Below are 26,146 nucleotides of genomic sequence, written 5' to 3'. Positions count from 1 at the left end.
CTGTGATGCAAGTCGTCTTCAATTAGCAGATTTTTTTTTATTTCATGGGAAAATCTGATACAATAACACTGGCTCAGTGGAATTATTAAAAATTGTTCCATTTCAAAAGACAGTATCAATCATACAGAGGTGATCGGATTAAAGTCAGGGCAAAATTCATGGTCCAAAGAGAAATGTACAAAGCATCTTCAAATGAACACGTTTAATACTTTTGTTTTAATACACATTAAGAAATGAATACCCCCCCCCTCCTTTTATTCTTTAGAATTTCCTAACGAACAATACAAACAATAATAAATTACAGTGCAATTTGCTATAAATATCTGCCAGACAACCCCAAATATATCTCAATTTATTATCTCTAGTCCAAGGTCTCAGTCTGAAACCCTCATCAGTAGTTCAGAGTTCCCGTTTGGCACATTCGTAGAACGGTTTAACAATAAGACGAACCGATTAAACCAAAGTACACTTAATTAAACTTGGATGGATAACAGAAAAACAAACATGCTTCCAAAAGAGGAGCAAAATCTCATATCTGGAGTTTTCAGTTTTGGGCCTGACTGTAGGAACTTTAACTTTGGTATTGAGCAGCATTTCTCAGCATTTGTGTTGATGTGATTTGGGGTGAATCCCCGTTTGATCTGGAGGCTACATCTGTTCACTATGAATAGAAATGGAAAAAGTGCACATCAGCTCCCAACACAACTCAAACAGATACCTGATCCAGCCTGGCTGAGACAGAATAGCCCAAATAGAGCTAGAGGTGCTCAGGGATGTAGTCTCAGCCCTTTATTTCATTGTTAACAAGAGAGCAAAAAAAAAAAAAAACATGCTTATCAAACACTCTGCTGTGAACCCCTGCTGCCATCTCAGGGTTTCGCTTACATCGTGTGGTATCAGCATCCTCGAATCATTGGACTTCTGACAGAAATGGCATGCTGGGTATTCTGAAGCGCAGTTGTTGATCAATATTATAATAAATGATAAAACTAACTGTCCTAAACAGTCTGAAAGTGTGAGCTTGTGCAGCTCAACTGCATGATGATGAAAACTGGATTGACGATGACAATTGACAACTGCGGAAAATCAGATTTTGTCAGGCAATAATCAGATTTCTACCTTGCAACCAGCTCATAAGCCCACTTTATCTGCAAATCTAGATCTTCGTTTGAGAAAGACTGCAGACTGAGAAAAGCAAAAGAAATCAGGTTCTGAGAAATCTGATTACTGAGCTAAAATCCAGCTCGCTTTATTAGAGTTCTAGGCCCTAATCCAATCTAAGCAATCTGAATGTGATTTTTACATGACTGCTTGATTAGTGCGATAACTACAGAAATCTGATTCTGAACAGATTTTTTAGTGCATGTAATCGCACACAGTCCGAATTGTGCGGATGGTCCGACATTTGATTTTAGGCCACTGCTCCACCTTTGTGTATCTCATTAGTAATCAATAATTATAACAAAAAAAATTATGTAAAGGATGGAGGGGACCAGGCCAAATTACGCTCTCCAAAAAATCCACAGAAATCAAAGACGGCAGCAGTTCAGAATAAAATCAGCATCAGAAGAAATAACAGACAGTTGAAGCTAATTAAAGTCTCAGTTAACTGAAGCTGAGGATGGAAGGTTAGGCTCTTAATGATCCTCTCATCTACTCAGTCGATGCAAGCAGCTGCTTGGTTTATGCATTTATGATTTATGCAAAACCCATAAGCATGTTCATGTTTTGGTAAACCAATAGTTTGACTTGTTGAATGGGGACGGTCTCCTATCCCAGTCCAGTCCTGGGGATTCGAAATGAGTGTTTTTAGTGATTTTATTATTATAAATTTACAAGCCGCTGATGTGCTAGCAGGGTTCACACTCCTCCTGGAAAACCTGGAAACGTATCGCCTTGTTTTCCAGTGATGGAAACATGAAAAGTAAGAAGATGCTGGAAATGTCCTGGACATATTAGTAAGGTCCTGGACCAATTGAGCTTTAAAACCAGTGAGCTTTACATTAAAAAATCTGGACAAAAGTATTAAGACACCTGCTTACTGTTCTTTCCAAAATCAAGGGTATTAAAACACTGTTTATCCTGCTATTGTTGGAGTTACTGTCTCCACTGTCCAGGAAAGGCTTTCTACTAGATTTTGAAGGAGCACTGGTGCCTCTTCTAATCCCAAACGTATTGGAAGAGGCACCAGTGCTCCTCCAAAATCTAGTAGAAAGCCTTTCCTGGACAGTGGAGACAGTAACTCACTGTATGTATGTATGTTGACGTGTATATACGTCCTGGAAAGTGCTTTCCTAAAAAGAGAGGGAACCCCGGCTAGGCCTGTTAGTAAGTAAAGAAAAACGTGCAGAGTTTGGGGTCAGGACTGACCTGGGATGGGAAGATTTGAAGATACTTTCATTCATTTTTTCTTAATATTCCAATGCATCCTGATTTCTCATGCAGTCTGGAATATCATATATGCATACATATTGTGATATACAGGATTCATTGCTCTACAAAAGGATTGTTCTGACTGGTTTCATGACATACTGCACTAAATATTCATCTACATCAGTATTCACGCGTATCTTGATCAGCCCAGTCGATCAGCTCTTGCTGCCATTCAGGTTGCATTCAGTCAGAAACATGCATGCCTTCATTTCAGCACAACAACAGATGCAGGGTTTAAAAAAAAAGAAAGAAAAAAAAGGGAGACGGACAGTTCATCATCTGTACAAGGATGTAAGAATTAGCTTTCCTTCATTTTGTGGTAAATCCTTGTGGTAAAAGTGTTCTACCTACAAACCTATACCTCGGTCACTTACTCATGGCTTAATAAAGCTGACCAGGCAGTTTGAAAGCCTGGTCAATAGTAACCGGTGCACTCTGAAAATCAGTACACATTGCCCTAGCAAATCCATACACCCAGACTCCGGATGACTTTCAGACGACGTATTCGGCACACGGGTTAAAAAAAAAAAACAAACAAACAAATAAACCAATAAAAAGCCACCGTGATTACAGCTCTGGACCACCAGCAGATCCCTCATTTCCTCAGATCCTTCATTTTGTCCTGTTTTTAATCATGAGAGTTTTCTTACGAACTTGAGCAGTTCATGCTCACTTTACTCCAAAGTGTTGTCTTATGTGATATTTCAAACAATACAAAAAAAATTATAATAATAATCACCTGAAATAACATTCACAGTGCTCTAATCTTTAAAATAAACACAATAAAATGATAAGTGTAGAACAGAGGAACGTACCACAGCCTAAAATGATGTCTACCCCCTGTAGGACAAATCAACGTAACTGCTGGACTCTGTGGAGTGTCAGAGTTAAACTAGGTCACCTGTGTTCCTTGCAGTCTTTTTAAGTACCAGCAGGTGGCAGTACTAAGGATGTTATAGATGCTTCTCCTTCCTGAAACCGTTCTGTATATGTTTCCTAGAGAGAGAGACAGAGAGAGAGCAGAATAAAGGAGTTATAAAAGAGCTGACTGTGAGCTATACGGATATCACCTCTCCCAAGGCCGGAGAGATAAGGCCATCTCAATAATCACGCTTATGCAACTCCGTGCTTTTTTGATCCCTATCTCCAAGAGCCACAGGTCACAGTCTGTCAGCACAACCTATAGAGCTGAGCTGGAGCTTAGCCTCTCTTTAAAGCTACAGATTTGACAGATAGCTCAGAATCACGTGTGTTTGAGGACTCTGAACATCTTCTGGAAGTGATAGGACTGTGGCATGTGGCTGTGCTTGCAAATACTGAGGCTCTAATCAGCTCTGTTTTCCTCTTGGAGCGTCTTCACAGCCCTGGTTTAGAGGGTGGATAGTTTGACCCTTGACTTAACCCTGTCAGACCATCTCAACATCTCACCATCTTGGAGACCAAGGTTCCTAAAAGGTTCTTGGCTTGGAAATACAGTTCCAGGGTAACTCTTCAATGAGTATAGAGCCTCTATCTTAGGCCGAGGATCTCAAACCCAATCAGGCCTACTGCCTCATGCTCAAAAGTCTATGGAAATGAAGGTTCCTGAGATGTCTCTTGGTTAAAACAAACAAGGGAGTTCCAGGGAAAACATTTATTGGCTAAAGAACATTTGGCTCATATTAAGATTCCTAAATAATCAACACCATCAGACCTAATGTCTCACAGTCTTAGAAATAAAGGTTTCTACATGGTTCTTGGCTTGGATCTGCGGTTCTATAAACGGTTCAGTCTCTGTTAATATTACTCCTAGAACCATGTTCTAACCAAGAACAATTAGGAACTTTCAGTTTTAGGACTGTGAGGTTTAGGTCTGATAGGTTAAAGCAACATTAGGTTAAAACAGCAGCTTCAGAATCATGCTGATGCTCCACTGACTGTAACAGGGCATCTCTGCCATTCCCAATCCAGGCCGGAACCCTGCTTCTGCACTATGGAACTTCAGTGGAGCTGCAGGAGAACCTCTCTCCAGAACTAGCAGTGTAACGCCGAGTAACCCGAGCATTTACTCTACCAACTTAGCCCAACATGCTTCTTTATCTTTAAGGCTCATTTAACATTAAATATGGATAAGAATACGGACGGAGCCTTCGGTCCATACTATGCATTCATGTTGTCTGTATTTGTGCACGTTCTGTGTGTACGGAGCAGTACCAGTAAAAACTGTGGAGGCAGGGCAACCATTAGTTCACAAGAAACACAACCACTGAAGAAACTCGGGCAGAAAAGAAACTTCCGGTAAAACCTTTTACACCTTTTTTTTTTACATGCTTTTATATGCTCATTCTGTTTCCTGTTGGCAGAACCCTTTGATTCTAAACTGCCCTCTAGTGCATGTATAGCGTAACATGCTTGGCAGCGTGAAGGATGGATTTAAGTATGCAGGCAGTGACATGTTCATTTCTGTAGTACAAATGAGCCTCTAGATGCCTCTTCTGGATTTCTTAGAGACACATGAACGTGTACATTTGTCCATAAGAGGGCGCTCAGAGCATGATTTGTATTTACAGCAGTGGTGTAAAAGTTCCAATTTTCACATACGGCTTCTTTAACCATGGCACCTTATCATACTGGAAGTGTAGTACAATTCTTAAGACCTCAAGGTATCTATCAAGATATCTGAACATTATTGTGAGCCAGCTGAGCTCTGACCCTGAGAACAGACTTTTCTAAATCAGTAAGCCCTCTAAGAGAGCATCCAGCCCTTTACATATAAATGGACTACAGGACTGCTTCAGCAGTCAGACTACATTAAGAGCAAAGCTGGTTTTCGAAAGCTAATCCATTATGTCTCAACGCCAGTCATCAAGTAACTTACAAGTACATAACATAATGTTAAATCCAATCTGCATATCAAAATAAGATACTACAGAGATGCTCTGTATTGACAAAAGTATTGGGACACATTTTGGAGGAGTATTGCTATGAAGATTTGATTGAGGTCAGGATGTTGGATGATCACCACCCCACCTCATTCCTGAGGTATTGGATGGAGCACCGCCATCAGTTTGGCGAACACAGTTCCACTGCTCCACAGCTCAATGCTGCAGGGCCCTATCCTCCGTGTTTCTTACATACCGCAATAATGTTATGCAACAAAAAGTGCAGAACAAAATTAAGCACTGCACAATTTAGATGCATCACAAACAGCTTGGCGACAGTAGGCTAGCACACTCCTGTGTGCTCCTGAAGGACCCCTAGACTGTTTTTGCCCGCCTGGTTTAAAGCAAATCCGCTCGAACTCACGATTATGTAGGAGGAGCAGACTATAGAAGTCCTATAAGATCTTGATCACTGTTGGTGGGCCAAAAGTGTTATTACAAACTTCTGTTACCAGAGAATAGCCCCATCAGTTTATACAGACGCCCCTGTAGTTACTGAGTAATACACTTTAGTGTGCAATAAGCCTGGGAGTGTTAAGGGGTTAATCTAAAGTCATACCGAAGGTACGGATGGACTGTGTCATTGTGAGTCAATCATCAGCTGCATAGGTATACTGTCATTTGAATATGTCATGATGCACAGGTACTTTCTGGTATTACAGGTACTGTAAAGCTGGGCTTTTGGTAGAAGCTGTGGAAGCCAGCGATTTCAAATGCAAACATGCTCATAACAGATTTGCATGTCAGATGTCTCGTTCAGGCCTGTTTCATCAAGCCTGAAATCTACAATAACAAACCAAATCTCCTAATTTGACTGGAGGGAGAGTTCAATACACAGAGTCAATCTGGAAAAAGCTGCTCCATCTACTTGAATTCAGATATTCATATCATATCATATCACATTTGTGTTCTATTTCAGCTCCTAGTTCACCTGAGACGTGTAATCGAAGACTCATCAGGTGTACTGAGGGGAGCAGAGAAAGCTTAAGTCCACCTAGGCCGCTTCTAAAATTAAATCTGTGAGAAACCGATGCTGTTCAGTGTGTCTTACCCTTCTCCAGAGTCCTGATGACCATTGTCGTCCCTCCTGGCTTTGAGCAGTTTCTGAAAGTCGTCTTCCTCATATTCACGTACATCATTGACCTCCTTCATCTGCCCAGTAAGAACCTTCACCACAAACAGTACAATGAACTGCAAAACACAAGGGAGAATATTTAAGTATTTGGACAAAAGTATTTGGACACTGGCTCATGCACTGTTTCTTCTGAAATTGAGGGAGTTGTTTAAGTTAATTCTGCTTTTGTTGGAGCAAGGAAAGGCTTCCACATAATGTAGAGACACTGCTATGAGTATCTGATTGTATTCAGTGACAAGAGCGTTAGTGAGGTCAGGACCTCATCCCAAAATTACTGGATGGAGCACCAACCATCATTCCAGAGAACACAGCTCCACTGCTCCACAGCTCAATGCTGCAGACCTTTATACCCCTCTATAGCCTACAACTGGCAATGGGCATGGTGCCTACAGGTTCATGTTCATCTGCATCTGCTCCAGAGTCCTACTCCATTGGCAGTATTTCTCTACAGGGACTAGACAAGCTGGGTGTGTGTGCACAGATCTGCACATCTGTGTCAGCAATGGGTGCAACTTAAAGTAGCTGAGTGCATTCAATAGAAGGGGTGTCCACACACATTTGGACATATGGTGCAAACACTGCTATCTAGTGAGCTGTAGCTACTAGGTTGGAGCATGCTGCATTATCCAGTCTAAGCAATAGCTATCCTTACCAGGAACCAGTAAATGTTCATGAGCAGCAGGGCGAACAGCAGGGCGTTGAAAAAAAAGTAGAAAGGGATGTTGGGGACAGACTGCTGGCTGGAGATGCAGGAGGCATACAGCACCTTGAGGGGAAACCAGTACAGTCGGAACCAGAACCTGTAGTGGAAAGGGAACAGAGGGGAGAGGAAAGAGCAAACTGAGGAAGGCTAGTCGAGATTCAAACAGCTTCTCCAGAGATGGCTAATTAAACCACTGTTCTGTCATGGTGACACTCTTAGTGCAAGTAAACACTGGGGTGTGTGTTTGTAGGTCTCACCAGGTGATACTGAAGCTCACAGAGCCCATGTTGGACAGGATGTCGTTAAACAGGTAGTAGCTGCCACCGCGTGTCTTGAAGTAGACGTTGAGTTTGGTGAACTCCAGCTGAATGTCATTGATGTCGTGGAGGAACAGAACGAGAACACCTATATTGTGGTATCTTTTAGAGGCAGACCATAACACAGAAAAAACAGTCAGCCTCGGAAACCTCACCACATCTAGGACATGGGATATGTAGCACAAATCATTGCTGTCACTTTAAAAACCTTGCATCTCCAAAATGCCAAATTTTACGTCAATGTAAAATAAGTCATTATGCAGCATTTCTATTGGTCTATTCTAGTAACTGTAGAAAACATGGGCGCTATGGTTCCATTCCCTTCTGTTCTATAGAATTAACCCAAATTTGTCAGCCATATTAACCATAGGCAGCGCCAGACTCGCCTACTCATTTGGTAGACCCCCTGCCCTTTCTCCCAGACAAAGCGTGTCTCAGACCGTCTTCACTGAGCTTTGCAGCGCAGAAGCAGAGTGGATTTCCCCCGGGATTCCCAGTTTGTCCGGTAAGTGGACGCTCCAACAGTAAAAGTGCAGCTCATGTGAGTTCCTCTAAAACTCAGCTACACCGTGTAATGAACAGAAAGGGCGCCATGCAGGTAGGTCCTGCAGACGGCTGGTCTCTTCCAGCCAAGGCTGTCATTCCTAAGCGTAGCCCTGCCTACGTACGATAGAGAAGAATAAGGGGTTAACTACTGATTTCTGAGGGGAAATCTAAAATGAGCTGTTGGAATTTAGAGACACTGGAAAGACAGTTTAGAGGAGGAAAATGAAATGGAAACTGGGCGGGGCTGTTTTGTCATTGAAACATATGGGGATGGGTGAAGCTACACATCATTCTGCACCCAGCCAGCAGAGGTGCTAGATCTGTGGTTGCTGCAGTTTTGAGAGACGTTGCGCTGTGCATGTTTTCTACAGTCATTGGTCTATTCATCATAAAAAAAAACATATCCAGAGGATTGAGGCGCTGCCACTATGATCCGAGAATCACTGGTTCAAATCCTGGGTCATGCTGCTTGCCATCAGCAGTCGGAGTCAGAGAGAGCACAATTGGCCTTGCTCTCTCCAGGGTGGGTTGATGGCACTTCCTCCCCATCCTTCAGTTCTAGTGTGATGTTGGTCAGCACACGTGTTTGTTAGATGTTGTGTTGGAGCTGGGGATCTGAGCTTTCCTCTGAGCTGCCTGTCACCTGACTTTAATGCCAATCTCTCAGTCTTTCAGCAAAGAAGGGTAGAGAGTAGGGGTGCGTTTAGAAAATCGATTTTTTTCAATTCAAATCGATCTTCATTTGATCCGATATCGATTAGTATAAGCCTGAGATTGATCTTTAAAATTAGCATACCCTGACCTGTGATAGCTGGACATCCAGAGCAATGGATTCATACACAATTACAGCTCACTATATCAACGACGAATGGAGAAGAGTGAGAGTTTGCAAACAAAGGTCCAGCTATCATGACGGACAGCGCTGCGAATAGTCAACCTGTTGTGCGTTGACTTTGCTGAGTGAGGCAATTGCATACTTTTTTCATTGTAGCACTACAGTAAGACACAACCTTGAAGGGTTCATATTAATGCTGTATTTTTAATATTATATATTAAAACATAAACACAATATTTTAAAACACAATATTTAACACAGTTTTTTTAATAATGGTAGGTTGAGTGTTCCTTGTACATTTACAACATTAGTTCTCTGAAAATCTCTTCATATTCAAACAGAACATACTGCAACTGAAATATCCCTAAATGAATCGATAAATTGAATCGAATCAGAAATCTTTTGATGATTTCACAGTAGGCTCTGAAGCTCTGCTAGCTAGCCAGGAGGTTGTGAAGAACACATCTGGTGTTTATAAAGCCATCTTGTTCTCCTCCTCCTCCTTAATCACATGTGAAGATCACAACTATGACAAAAGTTTCATACAGCTGTACTGAGAAGCACTGATTTACGGTGCACATCGCTTAAAGGTTAAGACTTTTTCTGACCTGAAAGCGTAGGAGAAGGTGATCAACGCCAGCGTGATGATGTGGTGCAGCACCATGACCTTGGAGTCTTTCCTCCATGCATCCATGTACACTGTGGCGTAGATGGAGTGGCCGTAAAAGCTCCCCTGGATCAGATAGGCAATGGCGATATCCGTGGGCACAGACATCCCGCTCTTCCAGTCTACACGAGCAGAACATATTATTTACTTTAAAAATTCAGTTATTTAGAAGCATACAGTCACTGTTACGCAAAAACCTTGTATCTTTATTTTTGCCGTATTTCACTTTTTGACATAATGTGAATCTGGCTGTTGTTCTTAACATTTTCTCAGAATTTCATAATGAACGGACCAATAGAAATGCTCCAAAACGACTTAGAATAAAATCTTTTTACATCGACATCCATTGAAAGTTAAAAAGTTTTTTTCCTTCTCCTGTAAAGTTGCAGTTTTGGAGATGACAACAAAGATACATTCCAGATACAAGGTACATAAAATACTAAATGAACCAAATCATTGGGGTAGATCCAGGCAAATTTTAATAGATTGGATACTGGCTATTTTAATCCCAATCCAGTTCCGAATCTTACCACAGTGTTCTGGTGGCCTCAAGGCGGTGCAGGCGTTCTCAGAAGGTAAATAAAAGAGAATCTGCAGTGTGGAGCTATTTTACAGTGGAACATGAAAACAGAACCAGCAGAAGAGACGAACACATTTCTTTGTTTTGAACCAACCCTGACTGCAGTGTTTTAAAGAAGCTGGGAGCTGATTGGTCAGGGAGGAGAGTCAGACTGGATTATAAGATATTAAACACTATAAAACAGTCATTTTAAGAAAAGTCTGTACTAAACTAAATCAATCAGTAAGGCTGTATCATTTATACAAACTCAAGGATCAGATTCAATCTGTATTGGCTGATACTTAGCATCAGGAGACTCGATTCGATTGGGGGCATCACCTCACAATGGCCTAATATTAGGAGTTATTAAGCATGCATGACAGAGGAACCTAAATGGCAAAGAAATTCTCCAGGGCTTATCAACAGTAATAGCTGTTGGTGGAACGTTGAGTGTGAAGATGGCGTAAGCGTATTGGAAGACAGTCCTCAGGGGACATTTGATACACATTAGCATGATGTATGTGATGCTTCTGTGGCTAATGTTTATTGATTGGATCTTTCTCTAAGTTTCACAACCATTAGTACTCAAGAGAGTCTTACAGGGCTTTCAGATAAGCATGTTTCTTGTGCACTGAATAGCTCAAACAGCAAATCAACACATGCCACTGCCATGACTGACAAGGCTGACAAGGGCTGGCTGCACAATATATGATTGTTTTGCAATAAAGGCAATTACTAATATATATATATATATATATATATATATATATATATATATATACAAACACACACACACACACTGCAATTAATAATATATATATATACACTATAATTTAGTAAGTAAAATTTGTTGTCTGTTCAGCATTCCTGCCTAAAGATTCGTGGGGATCTAGCATTTGAGGTTTTTGCTCTTTTTAAGCAGGCTTTTGATTAATGTACCAGGCATGACTTTTTTTTGTATTTTGTAGTGGGTTTTTTTTCATGTTTTTTATTTTATTTTTTATATAATGTTTTGTAAATCACTTTATTTACATTTTACAAGTATATCTTTCACTTTTCAAAGATTGAATCAAACCTAATCAAAGTGACGCCGTCATTCTTACCATGAAACACGGATGGAGGGTTCTGGAAGAATGTGTAGCTGGAGAAGAAGAGGAGATAGGTGCTGTAGGACCATGACATTGTGTAGAAGACCAGCTTCCAAGCACTTTCTGGCATCTTTGCCACATCTTTGGGCTGGAGACGACACCACCATGCAAAGGGCTGTATAGAGAACATAAGAAAGCATAGTCTTAGTATTTAATAATTAAATAATGTCTATAATAATGTAAAGGAAATGCTTATATATATATACAGTGGGAAAAAAGTATTTAGTCAGTCACCAATTGTGCAAGTTCTCCCACTTAAAAAAATGAGAGAGGCCTGTAATTGACATCATAGGTAGACTCAACTATGAGAGACAAAATTAGAAATAAAAATTCTGAAAATCACATTGTCTGATTTTTAAAGAATTTATTTGCAAATAATGGTGGAAAATAAGTATTTGGCTTCTCTGTCCTCCACTCATTACCTGTATTAATGGCACCTGTTTGAACTCGTTAACAGTATAAAAGACACCTGCCCAGAACCTCAAACAGTCCCACTCCAAACTCCACTATGGTGAAGACCAAAGAGCTGTCGAAGGACACCAGAAACAAAACTGTAGACCTGCACCAGGCTGGGAAGACTGAATCTGCAATAGGCAGCAGCTTGGTGTGAAGAAATCTACTGTGGGAGCAATAATCAGAAAATGGGAGACCTACAAGACCACTGCTAATCTCCCTCGATCAGGGGCTCCACGCAAGATCTCAGCTCGTGGGATAAAAAAAAAAAGCCTCTGGCAACATCATGCTTTGGGGCAGTTTCTCTGCAAAGGGACTAGGACGACTGGTCCGTGTACATAAAAGAATGAACGGGGCCATGTATTGTGAGATTTTGAGTGCAAACCTCCTTCCATCAGCAAGGGCATTGAAGATGAAACGTGTCTGGGTCTTTCAGCATGACAATGATCCCAAGCACACTGCCAGGGCAACAAGAGTGGCTTCGTAAGAAGCATTTCAAGGTCCTGGAGTGGCCTTGCCAGTCTCCAGATCTCAACCCCATAGAAAACCTTTGGAGGGAGTTGAAAGTCTGTGTTGCCCGCCGACAGCCCCAAAACATCACTGCTCTAGAGGAGATCTGCATGGAGGAATGGGCCAACATACCAGCAACGGTGTGTGCCAACCTTGTGAAGACTTACAGAAAACATTTGACCTCTATCATTGCCAACAAAGGATATATAACAAAGTATTGAGATGAACTCCCCCCCCACTGTATATATATATATATATATATATATATATATATATATATATATATATATACACAATGAACCAACTACATTCAATAACACCTAACTAAAATACTAACATAAAAATGGTAGCATGTACAAAAACGGGCCTAAGAGAGAACCCTGTGGAACACCATAAACTAGATCATGTATAATTAAGCTCAGCTAGTTATTTCTAAAACTTCTGAAGATATATAACAAAGCACATTCGGCACAAAAAACAACCCAATTTTAAGGCAGGAAATGAGAACGTCATGGTCTAGTGGATCAAACGTTGCACTTAAATCTAACAGTAAACAGAAATGAAAATCTGTGTACTATCTTTAGCGTTGCAGTTTCAGTACTGCGACCTGACTGGAACGTCATTTGCATTTAAAAAAATCATTTATTTTTGTTTTCTAATGCGGCAAATCTTGTTGTGCCTTAGTTGAGTTCTGACCTCAGCAACCATCCGGAAAAATATGCCTGTTCCTATTATAGAGAGATACCGTCAGCCAAACAGGAAGTAGGGTGAAAGATGTCATTGGTCACAATAAGCTGGTCTTAACTTTAGTCCTGTTTAAGAATTTAACTTCTGCACATTCTAAAACAGACTCCGTTACTCTGTTATATAAACATACAGCTACCAAACAACACCGTTATAATTGGCTCTGAAAACAGATCTCAGGTCAGTATAAGTGGATACTATCCATCAAGTAGCCAAAACCCAAAGAAGCAGAGATATGCCAGTCACTTATTGTACATATCTATCTATCTGAGTATACACTATATGGACAAAAGTATTTGGACACATGTTCACTCGTACGCTTCTTCTGAAATCAAGAGTATTGGAAAAAGCTTATCCTGCTTTTGTTGAAGTAACTGTCTCTACTGTCCAGGGAAGAAGGCTTTCTACTAGATTTTGGAGGCGCATTGCTGTGAGGATTTGATTGCATTAAGCAACAAGAGCGTTAGTGGGGTCAGGAGGTCAACCCCAACTCCTCAACTCATCCCAAAAACATTGGATGTAGCATCATCCATCATTTCAGAGAACACTGAGTTCTTCCACTGCCCCACAGCTTAATGCTGGGGGGCTTTATACCCGTCTAGGCCACGCCTGGCATTAGGCAGCATGGTGCCAATAGGTTTCTGTTTATCTGCTTCAGATAGTCCTATTTGCAGTATAGTCTAAGTAATTCTCTACAGGGACTAGACAAGCTGTGTGTGTGCATTTGTACATCTGTTTTTTTAGCAATGGGTACAACTTGAAGTAGTTGAATGCATTTATCAGAAGGGGTGTCATTGCTTTGTGCTTGTACTGAGCAATAACACAGCTGAATATATCTGTATGCAGTATCTATTTACAGTTCAGAAATCGTCTGCTGATTTTGCTTATACTTCTGCTTTGCAAAAGAGGAAGAAAACAGGAAGTCAGTGACTTTAACTACTTCTCAACATGTGCTGGGCCAAGATAACCATGCACTTCCTGGGCAGACCTTTTAGCTTAAGGTGCACTACGTGTCCCCTCACATGTGTGGCTGTATTCAAGAGTATGCCAATAGCAGAAACGGTACATTCGTTCTTATCTCCTTACATGGCAGACTATCTATCCCGCTCAGGACCACATGCGGACACCCAAGCTGAGGGCCGCTGTAATCAGAGATGAAAGTGAAGGCTTTGTTTGCTGCAGTGTCTTTATCTACAGTGTCTGTATCCAGTTTCACACCATCTCCACTTTCCTGTGCACCTCAAAGTCATTGATGAGCATTGCATGGGCAAGGAAGCATATGCAAGACACCACCAAACCACACTGTGGTGCTACATGACAGCAGCATCCCTAATTTCCCCCTTGGGGGATCAATCAAGATTGATTGGCTTAAGTGAGTGGGTGTAGAACTTTAATTAAAGCTACAACTTTGGTCCAAATCCAGATGAGATTATTCTGATCAACCATTTCCTAGTTCAGAATCCAAACCTGGTACAAGCCTACAAGTTCTTCTCAAATCCAACCCAAAGTATGCACAACGTAGACCTCAGGCTGAAATATGTGATATGTAGGCCGTGAGAAACCCAAGAGTGACATCTGTACTCAGGGGGCCATATGTCGGTTGGTGTGGTTGGTGGTTGGTGTGGCGCAACAGATAACAGCACGTGGAATACTGGGGTTCGATTCCTGGTCTGGGTGGGTGTGCTGTGCTACACCAATAAGAGTCCTTGGGCAAGACTCCTAACACTACATTGCCCCACCTCTGTAATATAAGTAACCTTGTAAGTCGCTCTGGAGAAGAGCGTCTGCTAAATGCTGCAAATGTAAATGTCAGGGAATGTTAGAAATATTATGAGGGTCTTTGACTTAGAGGGGCCCCAAAATGTATTAACTGAGTATTCTGGCAGGGTTGTTAGAGTTTTAGGGTCATAAATCTCTGCTAGCTCCCCTGTAAGTACCGAAGGCGAATGGACGTGTGGATGGATGGGTGGTTGGATGGATGGATGGATGGATGGATGGATGGATGGCGGGTGGTTGGATAGATGAATGGGTAGGTGTGTGGGTGGGTGGATGGATAGTTAATTTCATTCATTTATGATAGGTGGGTGGATAGATGGAAAAATTATTGGATGATGGGTAGGTGGCTGAATGAATGGATGGATGGATGGAAGGGTGGATGGCTACATGAATGAATGGATAAATGGATGGTGGGTGAGTGGATAGATAGATAGATGGATGGGTGGATGGATAGATGGAAAAAATAATGACTGATGGGTGGATGGGTATGTGGTTGGATGGGTGGATAGATCACCAATCCATCCATCCATCCATCCATCCAACAACCAACCCATCAGTCATTAATTTTTCCATCTATGGGTGAATGAATGGATAAATGGAAAAATTAATGGAAGATGGTGGGTGGTTGAATGGATGGATGGAGGGATGAGTGGATGGATAGATGAATGGATGATGGGTGGATGGATAGGTGAGTGGATGGATGGATAGATGGAAAAATGAATGGAAGACAGTGGGTTGTCGAATGGATGGCTGGATGGATGAGTGTATGGATAGATGAATGGATGATGGGTGGGTCGGTGGGTGAATGGGTTGTATGGATGCTTGATTCCAAAGGAAATCTAGACACCCACACGCCATCCCCCGGAGTGAGTTCCACTGGGTTTAGACAAGTATTTGAACCTCTGAACAGCTGTGTGTCTCTAAACGGCTGTTGTCCATGACTGCCTGGAGGCTAGGAGGCCCGAAAGGCTAAGAAGATTATAAGCAGCCCTTTTGACTGTGAGTGCCTTCACTGAGTCATTCCCTTTTAAATCAGCAGGGTTTTCCACATGGAGCCTGCGACTCACCATCCCTCCCTGCTAGGGTTATTTATAGAGTCCAGTTGTCAGCGGTGCATTCCCTCTCCTCACCACTCACTCCAGTCCCAGTTCAATCTGTCTGCTAGCAGTCTTGCCTGACTGCTACCCTATTGCGGCTTGTCATTACTGCTGCCAGGGGATACAGCACTGCAGAGAACCTCCACAACCTCCGCAAGCAGCTCTGCCTCAGGAGCCTGGGACTACCCAGACACAGCAGTCACAGTCATTTCATACGGATTACAGCTGCTGAAGAAAAGCCACTTCAGACGAGGAGATGTTTAGGCCTTTCTCAGGGTACTTTAACTATGAATACAGAGTTCTTCAAGTACAAAGGCAGCGTAATGGGGAGGAAAACAGGATGTTGCAGTTGAAAGCTACCCATTCAATCTAGAGGGACGTCTTACTTCACTTAGAAAGGATTATGACAACAAACGAGACGATTTCTTCTGGACGGTTTGTTAATTAGGGGATAAGGGGGCTACATGAAGTTACTGCAGAACTGCAGAACTGCAGACCAAGAACTGAGACCAAACTGGTTACGTCCCACACCCAGGTCTGGGTAGGGACATAGGGACAGATGACAAGGCAGAACCATGTCCAACTAAGCAGGCTCATAATGGTCTTTTGGACTCAGGACTTGTCTCTGGATTGCTGGCCAGCCTTGTTCTAGGTCCATTTCAGCTAAGCTGGACTTCAAGTCCTTCAGATAGTCTTCAAACCAGACTGGTGCACAGAAACTCATCCTCGCTCTGCTCTGCTTCTTCTTTGACAGACCTCTGATGAACTTGCAGTTTCCGTAGCAACCACTCCGAAAGGGCAGCCTGAGTCGCAGGAACATCATCATCATCATCAGGCAAAAGCTGCACCAAGCTAGCAGCTTCTCATCTGTCACTGTCCTCCATGTCTCTCCTTTCTCTTTACATCTGCGTGATCTTCACACAGAAGCAATCAAGATACCAAAAGCTAACCCCCTCGTTAGGCCTCTTGATTGTGATGCAACTCAGAAGGACATTCATGTGGCGATCTGGTCAATAAAGCTGCTTTTTCTTCTGGAGGCACCTGGGGACAAGTATCCCTTTACTTCCCCGTCAGATGGCAGTATACTGACAACCACCGCCACCCCCCAAAACAAACAAGTGGAGCTAATGCCATGCTGGGCAATTATCTGATGCACCACCAAAAGGAAGGAAGCATCTAGAGCTGATAGAGGCCCAGTCCCACCCTCAGCAGCAATTAAACATGGCATGAACTACCCTCAGGGCAGAGTATGGCCCCGTGCCACTCTCCAAAGTGGCATTAAGCTCTAAACAGAGCCTTGTTTTGCTGATTTTAGCATGTGTTACTAACATAGACGTTCATCTTTGAAGTTAACACCTTAAACCCCCTTTCCACAAATTTGCACAGGACCCTGGGGGTAGGGCTGGGGGATATGGTAAAAATACTATATCACGATATTTAAAGACTTACACACAATATTTGTAATCACAGACTAAACACATCAGTAGCTACAGATTCTTATAAACTACTATTCAGATCCTCTCCCGTACTGAATACAGTGATTTATACTCAACATCTGCTGCTCTTCATCTAATGAACCCAGTCTAATTACACTGTTAGTAATGAAACCTGCAGCTGATCAGTGTTTATTAAGCACTAACAGTCTCCTCCATATGCTTAGAAAAGCTTATTCTTCACAATAACAAAATTTATCATGATATGATAAAATATCGTCATATTGCCCAGCTCTACTTTTAATGAAATGTCTATGACAAGCACCACAGCATTCATTCTCACCCTGTCTTAACAGCCCTGTTCAGAACGTCCAGTGCCAGTCTGAGTGCCAGTTACTTTTAATGATAATGAGCCACTGTTCACCCCACCTTCACATTTACTTCACCTTGAGTTCACATCTCTGTCTTTCTCCTTCTTGCTCAGCTGGGCTTACCTGTAGCACTCAGACTGAACCCGCCTCCTTAACATTTTCTGTCCATCTACTTACATCAGGATTGACCTTTTTGTAGCCTGAAAACTCATTGCCTGCTTCCTGACAATTTTAACCCATGGCTGCCTTTTGAAATGCTGCCTCTACAAAGGTAGTGGGAGGAGGTGGTATAATTCTGAGATGGGTTGCAACACAGAAACACTGACTGGGCAGTCTCGTTTTACAGTTTGTTGGTTGGTGGGCACTCCTGCTACCAATATGCATGTGCACAAGCACTAAAAAAGTGAGTTTTTCCATTGCACATCCCATTTAAATTATTTACACCATTCACTAGCATCTTCCAGCAGTGTGTAAGTGCAAGAACCACTAAGCTAAGCATCTTTTTCCATTACTGTGGTTGTTAAAACCCAGCGCACATCGATCTAACAAGCTTAATGAGTCTAAATAGGGGAGAACATTCAAGACACGACAGGCAAAGGTACAGCACACCAGTCCCATACCAGTGGGAAGGCTGGTGTTGAATAGAGCATGTGGAGAACAATGTGAGGGATACTGTGAAGCATACTGAATCTAGTTCAACTTAAGGTAGTCCAGAGCAAACCTCAGGATAGCTTGCCAACTTAAACATTTGGCTTAGCAGAATATCTATCTCTGAAGAGCTGATTTCACACAGCTCCACCTCAATGGCTGAATAGTAAGCAGAGCTGGGGTCACAGACTGTGACAGTTCCCCACCAAACCTTATGGACCTTATGAAGCTTTTGGAGCTTATGACCTTAAAGAGTGCATGTTTTAATCATTGTTTGAGTAAATGGTAAACAAAAGTGTATTGGATACTTTGGATGTCAGTCATGTAAGAATGAGGGTTTTTCCCACCATGACCTGAGGATCGCTGGTTCAAATCCCAGGACATGCTGCCTGCCATGAGCAACCGAAGCCTGAGACAGCACAATTGGCCTTGCTTTCTCCCCCCACATCACTTCAGTGTGATGCTGGCCAGACGTCTGCTCGTCTGTGCATTAGGGCTGGGTACCCGGCACTTTCCTCAGAGCGCGTTGGCTGCCCGGTGACGTTGCATCAGTGGCAGTTTTAGAAGAGGTGGTGGCTGGTTTTGCATGTGTCAACCCTCAACCCATCCTAGTGTCGGGAGAATTACTGGTTATAGGGGGAGAGTACTAACGAGTGCATTGGGTAATTGACTAAAATCTAAAATTGTGGAAGGTTCAAATTGCCGGTTTTGCCTTTTTCTGTTTGTTCCCTTGTAGATAGTGCACCTTAACTTCCAGCTACGACTCATACAGTGATCATATATACAATAGCTTAAGGGTCATAGTCCCTGTAACGAGGTCCTGGGAGTGAAGTGCTGAATTCAAACTGCACAGGTATGGAGCGTACCTTGCCCTTTCATGGATCTGCTCTGTTCCTTCAAGGATGTAAACTGTGTTAATAACTGTGTTAATAACATCCACATGAGCACTGCATGTACTGGTCCACCAGCCTAGAAATAAGGCAGCGGGAAAAGAGAGAAAAACGCTCTGTTCTTCTGAACTCGGGTCCATGGGGATGTGAGTAGCATCTGAGGAGGAACAGTAGGGAGCCACTACAGAACGTACAGGATGTTCAGGCACCAATTAAAATTGGCTGACCTAAGATTATATCCTCAGACATTACAAACACACCTAAACAAATTTCCTCATTTAATTCAACGATTAATGTTATTCAATCTAAAACGTAAGGAGACTGCCTTATAAAAAATAATAAGAGGCAAAATCAAACTTTCCGATTACTGACTACCAATTTATAACCTAAGTAAAAGCAATTAAAATTTCCAGTGTATATTAAACTTGTTGAACTGAGGAATCTTTCACACCTGCTATTTTTCAGAAGCTCTGAACTAATAAATAAAATAGGTGTGAAAGCAGCGTTAGGGCATTTTTTTGTAGCCCGGTTAAATTGGACCCTGGTTTTGGGTGGTTGGGTGGTGAAAACAAACCAAAAACCTCTGATTAACTGATTCAGACCAGAGCAAACCATCTATACGTGTGAAAACACCCATAGTCTAGTCTGAAGTCCAATATCTTTCCCAAATAAAGCTGTATAGGCCTTCTGTTGACCATTTCTTTCCTAACTAAGTTCGGCCAGGACACAGATGAATGTTACTCTTCCACAATGTTTCCAGTGCTTTCCATTTTTAGCCCCAATTTATGTAAACATTCCTTTATTTAGTACGGGAAAAGAATGTGAAGTAACTGCATCCACTTACAGATCTATGACCTATGGGGCATTCGTTTCATGAGTGTAAGAGTGTGTATACTTCAGTAAGTACATAGAGGTCTCCACAGGTTACTACAGGCAAAGCATGTGCCGTTCTGATCACGGTGATGCTCCTGCTGCAATCTGACTGCTTCTCCTCGTGTGTCTGGATTATCTGCAAGTAAGCAGCTAGAAGGCAAAGTCAGAGCAGACAAAGGTCTGATAAGCACATTCATCTCCTAACACCTTGAAGCCTAGGTTTATTATTCTGATATTAATCCTACTGCAGAGCTATTGTTCATTTGTTGTTAATCATTTTACTGTAGCATGTTTTATTGAGTCCCACAGGGTTCAATTTTAGGGCCTATGAAGCTTTGAAACGTTATTTATGACAGTAATGTAGATATGAAAATGTGGAAGGACTGTGGGCTTCTAAGGGGTTAATAAATGGCACACCAGCTGGTTGGGGTGGCTTTGTTTCTCAACATACTGAAAAACTGATGTGAAGGCCAGTGTGGTCTGCTCTAGGACACAGCTTCCTCAAGGAGGTCATAAAGACTTGAGTAAAAGCTACGCTTGCATAAGCTCTTACTGCTGAATCAAGAACTGGTCAGGAACTTGTTCTCATGCCAACAAAATGATTAAAATAAAGTTCTAAAAATATATATAATAAGACTGGTGCTCCCTGCCAGCCCGAACATTCCACTTATGGACATAATGGACGAAGTCAATGATAAATACCTTAAGGGTTAGTGTTAATGTTAGGCATTTGTTGAAATATCTGTTCTACTGCTTCAATAACTGCAACTGGAAATCAAGCAAGGAGGAAAATGATGGTACTGATGGGTATCAGCAGAAAATGCTTAATTTCAATCCAATCCAGTAACAAATCTGGCCTGTAACACACCACACAATGCTGCCCTGCTCCATCTACTATTCATAAAGGGCCCTGGAATCCCAGACTGTATATAGCTTGGCATAGTTGAATAATGTGACAAATCGTGAACTTCAAATACTGTTGAGTCGTCTTCCAAAAGCTAACCCCATCTAACTGTTACTTAACAGTCTTGGCGCATTTACATACACCATTATTTAATAGCCGTTTGAGCCTAAACGCAATATGGAATATAAAAGCAAGGCTAAAAGGCTCAAACCTGATGCCAGCAGACTGAAGCACAGACCTTGTGGTTATCAGGTGTGCCGGAGCATCCGGAGTGGCTAAAAGCTAACGCTAGCTGCAGTTCATGCCAGCCAGCATCACACCATTGAGGTATGATGACCCCAACCCAGACCCCAAAGTGTCTGATTAGCTTCATAATGTTAAAATCTAGCTAGGGGATGATGTACGAAGAGAGAGCGAGCCATCTACCCACCTGGAGAGAGCATGGCCAATTGTGCTCTCTCAGACTGCGGCTGCTGATGGCTGCTGATCCCATGACCTGGGATTGGAGTCAGAAATAAAAGCAAGGCTAAAAGGCTAAAACCTGATGCCAGCAGACTGAAGCACAGATCTTGTGGTTATCAGGTGTGCCGAAGCATCCGGAGTGGCTAAAAGCTAACGCTAGCTGCAGTTCTCTGTAGTGCTAGCTAGGCTGGCTAGGCTTGTGTCTCGGTGACGTAAATCAGCCAATAAAAGCAGAACTTACCATTTTTATCACGAGCCATTAATAACAGGACAACCAACATGTTTCATTCTGAATATATGAAATAACAGGGTGGTAAATAGGCTTGTAAAGCTGCATGTGAGCATTTCCCACCCCAACCAAAGACACACACTTATTATGTACTTATTATTTATAGATCAAAGAACAACTTAAATCTTTCTAAGCCACCTTTAGGAACAGTCTTAAGCTAAGAGGCTTTTGGAAAACCCAACATGTAGGTTTACAAGCTACAATGCTAAAGAAATGCACTGAAACTAGGAATGTGCATCTCACCAAATGTAAGCCTTTAACGCTTTCGATGTGGCCTGTAAGTGACTTGTTTTGACCACACTGCCTAATAATAATCTCTTTGCATAAGCCCTGAGGACAAGCTCTGAGGAGCCAAAGATTAGCACTTCATGTGCTCGTGCCAGTTGGCCGGCCCTTCGTATCCCAGCACTTATCACACACACGCTACAATAACATGTAAACAATTTGAAGGCCACTGACCTGGCAGGATTGGACGCTTTTGATACCCAAGCCATAAAAACTGACTTATGCTGATCTGCTGGTGTAACAGTCAGGAGCGGCAGCCGGAGCTACAGCGGAATAAGCTCATCTCAGGCCTACTTTAGTGCTACTTTATGTGAAAGCTTGCCTCAGAGCTGCATTCTGAAAGGTTTCTACTGGCTGATGTGAACTGAAGGAGGACCTGGTTTCCCGGCTGGCCACCGTTGTTATCTGGTTGAATGTAGGTCAAGATACTGGGTGCAAAAATCAATGTCAGGGCAACGTCTAATGCCATCAATTTGGCGTAGAGCACTGGTGACAGCTGACATCAATAATTTGTTGATTTTTAGCTGTCCTCATCTTCCAAAAATCCTCACATGCCAATGTTAATTTATTTATTTATTTATATTAAATTCAGCCAATTACCCAATCCACACATCAGCACTCTCCCCCATCACACGCAATGCTCCCGACACTGGAAAGGTTAGGACTGACACATGCCTCCTCTGACATACCCATCACCTCTTGAGGTGGAGGAAAGCACCGGGTACCCAGCTGTGATACATTGGCTAGCTAGATGCACATGCCAGCCAGCATCACACCATTGAGGTATGGTGACCCCAACCCAGACCCCAAAGTGTCTGATTAGCTTCATAATGTTAAAATATAGGCAGGTGATGTACGAAGAGAGAGCGAGCCATCTACCCACATGGAGAGAGCATGGCCAATTGTGCTCTCTCAGACTCCGGCTGCTGATGGCTGCTGATCCCATGACCTGGGACTCGAGCTCATGAGTCAGAGATCCTTGGCTCATGGTGGCAGCGCCTTAGTTAATATGTTGCTGGTTTTAAGTCACGATATTAAGTAGAGAATTCAACGTCTGTCTAATGTTGGGGCTTCAGGTCAACCCGATGGTGGATGATGGATGTGTGACTTTTGGTCATTTCCAACCAAAGCCTTTGTTAACCTGGTTTTCATTTTCAACTAAAACTTAATGTCTGTCCAACATCTTCCTGATGTCAAATCAATGTCTGGTGGCCCCTGGGTTGCTTCCATATATCACATTCATTTTACAAGTGCTGCATTTGTTGGAAGTCTTGCAGTGTATGTGCTTACAATGACATTTACGCCTACAGTAAGCGCAGTAACTTGTGATAAGTGTCAAGCGTGTCAAGACTGCACCCACTGAGACTTCTGTTTGGTGGTCAAAGTGCTTAGATAGCTCCTTACACGAAGCAACATGCCTTAAGATACCAGCAACACACACACACACTCACACACACACACACTCACATTTTCTGCAACACTATCTCGCTGATGACCCAGCACTTTCACCATCTCCGATGCTGTTTAATAAACATAGAGTGCAAGAGACGGAGCTAATGTTTCACAACTGTTTCAAATATTTAACAAGAACCTCCAACAGCCAGTTAAAAGCCCAGAGTGAATTCAGACCAAACACTGGCTTTCTATCTAATTAAGGCCGCTCAAAAGCCCTGCCTCTTTGAACTCTAGAAACCTAAATGACTAATCGTGCATATATCCACTCTGAGGCCTCCCATGAGCCTCTCTGTCTGCAGGCCTTGAGAGAGCATCCTCTTCCTTTCCTTGCGCAGTAGAAAACAGCGTGCCTCTGGTGAAGTCAACCACGTACTGTGTGGTCAGGAAGTTGCAGCATTTGAGCATATCTACTCATCACTCTGTATATCAGCAGAGTTCCTCCCCTACTCCTGCAGTCCGTCTGCACTTTCATGCATCTGAAGTTCTACATTTGCATGCTCGAACACAGCCGACCTAGATCCGGACTCAGGGGTGTAATAATTCACACATTTTTTTTTAGTGTTGATACAATATGCTGTTTGGATGGAAGTTCATTTGTGCAGCATCAGATTTCAATACCCAGACCTATACTCTTAAAAAAAGGGTTCCTTAAGGGTTCTTTAGCAAAGGCGATGGTTCTAGATAGAATCATGACACTTGTATATATAATCATATGGATGCTTAAATGGTCCATAATGGAACGGTACAACAACTCCACTACAGTTTCAAGCCAATAAACCCCTTTTTGGAGTGCATTAGTAGCCGTGTAGTTGAGTGTCTAGTAGCTGCAAGTCAAGGCAAAAGTTAAAAGGAACCGTGGTGTGATGATGATGTTTTCCCACTCATTCCAGTTGCTAAACATCTTCCAGATGTTCTACCAGATGTTCACTGCAGCATTTAATGAGAAAATGTAAGTCACAGATTTCACTGATGGCTGTGTTATATAGGCCTGTCATACAGGCCTGATAATTACGTTATCGACTTATTGCACAATATATGGATTTACGACTATTGGGTTTACTTAGTGAGGAGAGCCAATTAATATGGATTACTTTAATAATAGCATATCAGTATTAGGCAAATGTTTATAGCTGACCAGGGGCAGCTGATAGGGGCCTAAAAATGTCATAATGTAGTATTTAGGCTGAATTATTAGTGTTGCATAGCGTTGCTGTACAATGCAGGATTTTGCATTGTTTATAGTTCAGTTGCACAGTTTAATCAGACCAGTCTTGCATTAGGATGCTTTTGGCTTTGGGTCTGGGTCATCTGTCCTGACCAACCTATGTAGCACTGAACACGATTACAGCTCATTTCCTACATGCATGTATTCGTGTGCAATCTCTGCCAATAAAGCCACCTCGTTTACCTCGAACACGTGTGCCGTGAGCGTCCTCCGCAGCTCCGTCCACAACACCGCGCACACGAAGAACAGGGCGACCTCGGAGGGGGCAAGGTGCGCGTGCTCGCGCAGGGCGCGCGCTGAGGGCTCCAGCCCGCAGTCCGCGCACTCTTTCAGGGCGCCGAGCAGAGTGCGGTAAGAGGCGCTCAGCAGCTCCGTGTAGCCGGGTAGGGGCTCCAGGGACACACCGCCACCCTCACTCAGCCCGGTGCTTCCTTCCATAGCGCCACGTAGTCCCAAAGCGCTGCTCTTACGAGTTAATAATAAAGGTTTATTTTGTTGTTTCTGAGGCTATTTTTGCTTCCTCTTTTTTTTTAGGGTCACCAACGTTTCCTCAATATAAAGCTATAGCTAACGGTTAGCTTAACGTTAGCCCCCAGAAAACACGTTAAGCTGCTTAACGGAGGAGCTTAATTATCTCGGCTACTTAATTATATATAAGACACTAATAAAAAACTATTTTATAATGTTTAACTATAAAATTGAGCAGATTTCGAATATTTTTATTATTATTATTATTATTATTATTATTATTTTAACCGATTAAACAGTCCAGATTGTAAAAGTAAATCGTTATATTCAGAATTAATGATGGATAGATATCTAACCACACTATTAGGCTCTTTATATATCTTTATATCTCTCTCCGATTAAAAAACAGCATCATTTGGATGCAAATGGACATCCCTGCTGCTCTTATTGCTGTCGAAATGAGGAAAATAGCCAATTTCGACTATAAAAGGGCTGAATATCCCATCATTATAAAGCCTAGTACTCTTATTTCTCACGAATTCAGCTAACTAGCTCAGTATAGGCGTTAATAGTAGATATAGTAGATATCTGAGCTGAGGCTGGTTTAGACTAGGTACCAACATCAAACCACGGATCCGTGTCCTCCGTTATTCGCCCTCATTTCTCATAACCTCAACAAACCAACCCTGGAAATAAACGGAGCTGGAAAAACACGGCAGATAATGTGGCTACAAAACCCCGCATGGTCCTCGCCTATGGATGTCCTCGCCTTCCCGTCCACATTGTGATGGCTGGACGAAACGTGAGAGAGGAGAAAAGCCGGTGGATGTCCCGATGGTAGTCGCTGTAATCCAGTCTACAGGATTAAAACACTTATTTAAAATCAACACGACGGATAACTTAATAAATCTGCTGCGAAAAGCGAAAGTCCTGATCAGTTAAACGCGCTAATATAAAGTTAACGAAGCCAAAACACGCAGAGAGGGGCTGTGACGTCAG

General features: G+C 42.4%; 1 protein-coding gene across 1 annotated transcript; it reads right to left on the bottom strand.

The window, feature by feature from the left end:
- Window positions 1-2,226: 2,226 nt before the first annotated feature.
- cers1 (ceramide synthase 1) lies at window positions 2,227-26,146 on the bottom strand. The gene is made up of 7 exons (XM_072660877.1): window positions 24,863-26,146; window positions 11,220-11,379; window positions 9,499-9,679; window positions 7,450-7,611; window positions 7,142-7,289; window positions 6,406-6,545; window positions 2,227-3,429 (listed from the first exon to the last, which is right to left on the bottom strand). The coding sequence occupies exons 1-7, from the start codon at window positions 25,115-25,117 to the stop codon at window positions 3,387-3,389; spliced, it is 1,089 nt and encodes a 362-aa protein (XP_072516978.1). The 5' UTR covers window positions 25,118-26,146; the 3' UTR covers window positions 2,227-3,386.

The sequence above is a fragment of the Salminus brasiliensis genome, chromosome 17 (assembly GCF_030463535.1).
Source record: "Salminus brasiliensis chromosome 17, fSalBra1.hap2, whole genome shotgun sequence".
Classification (NCBI taxonomy): domain Eukaryota; kingdom Metazoa; phylum Chordata; class Actinopteri; order Characiformes; family Bryconidae; genus Salminus; species Salminus brasiliensis.
This window is presented reverse-complemented; position numbering and strand designations above follow the sequence as displayed.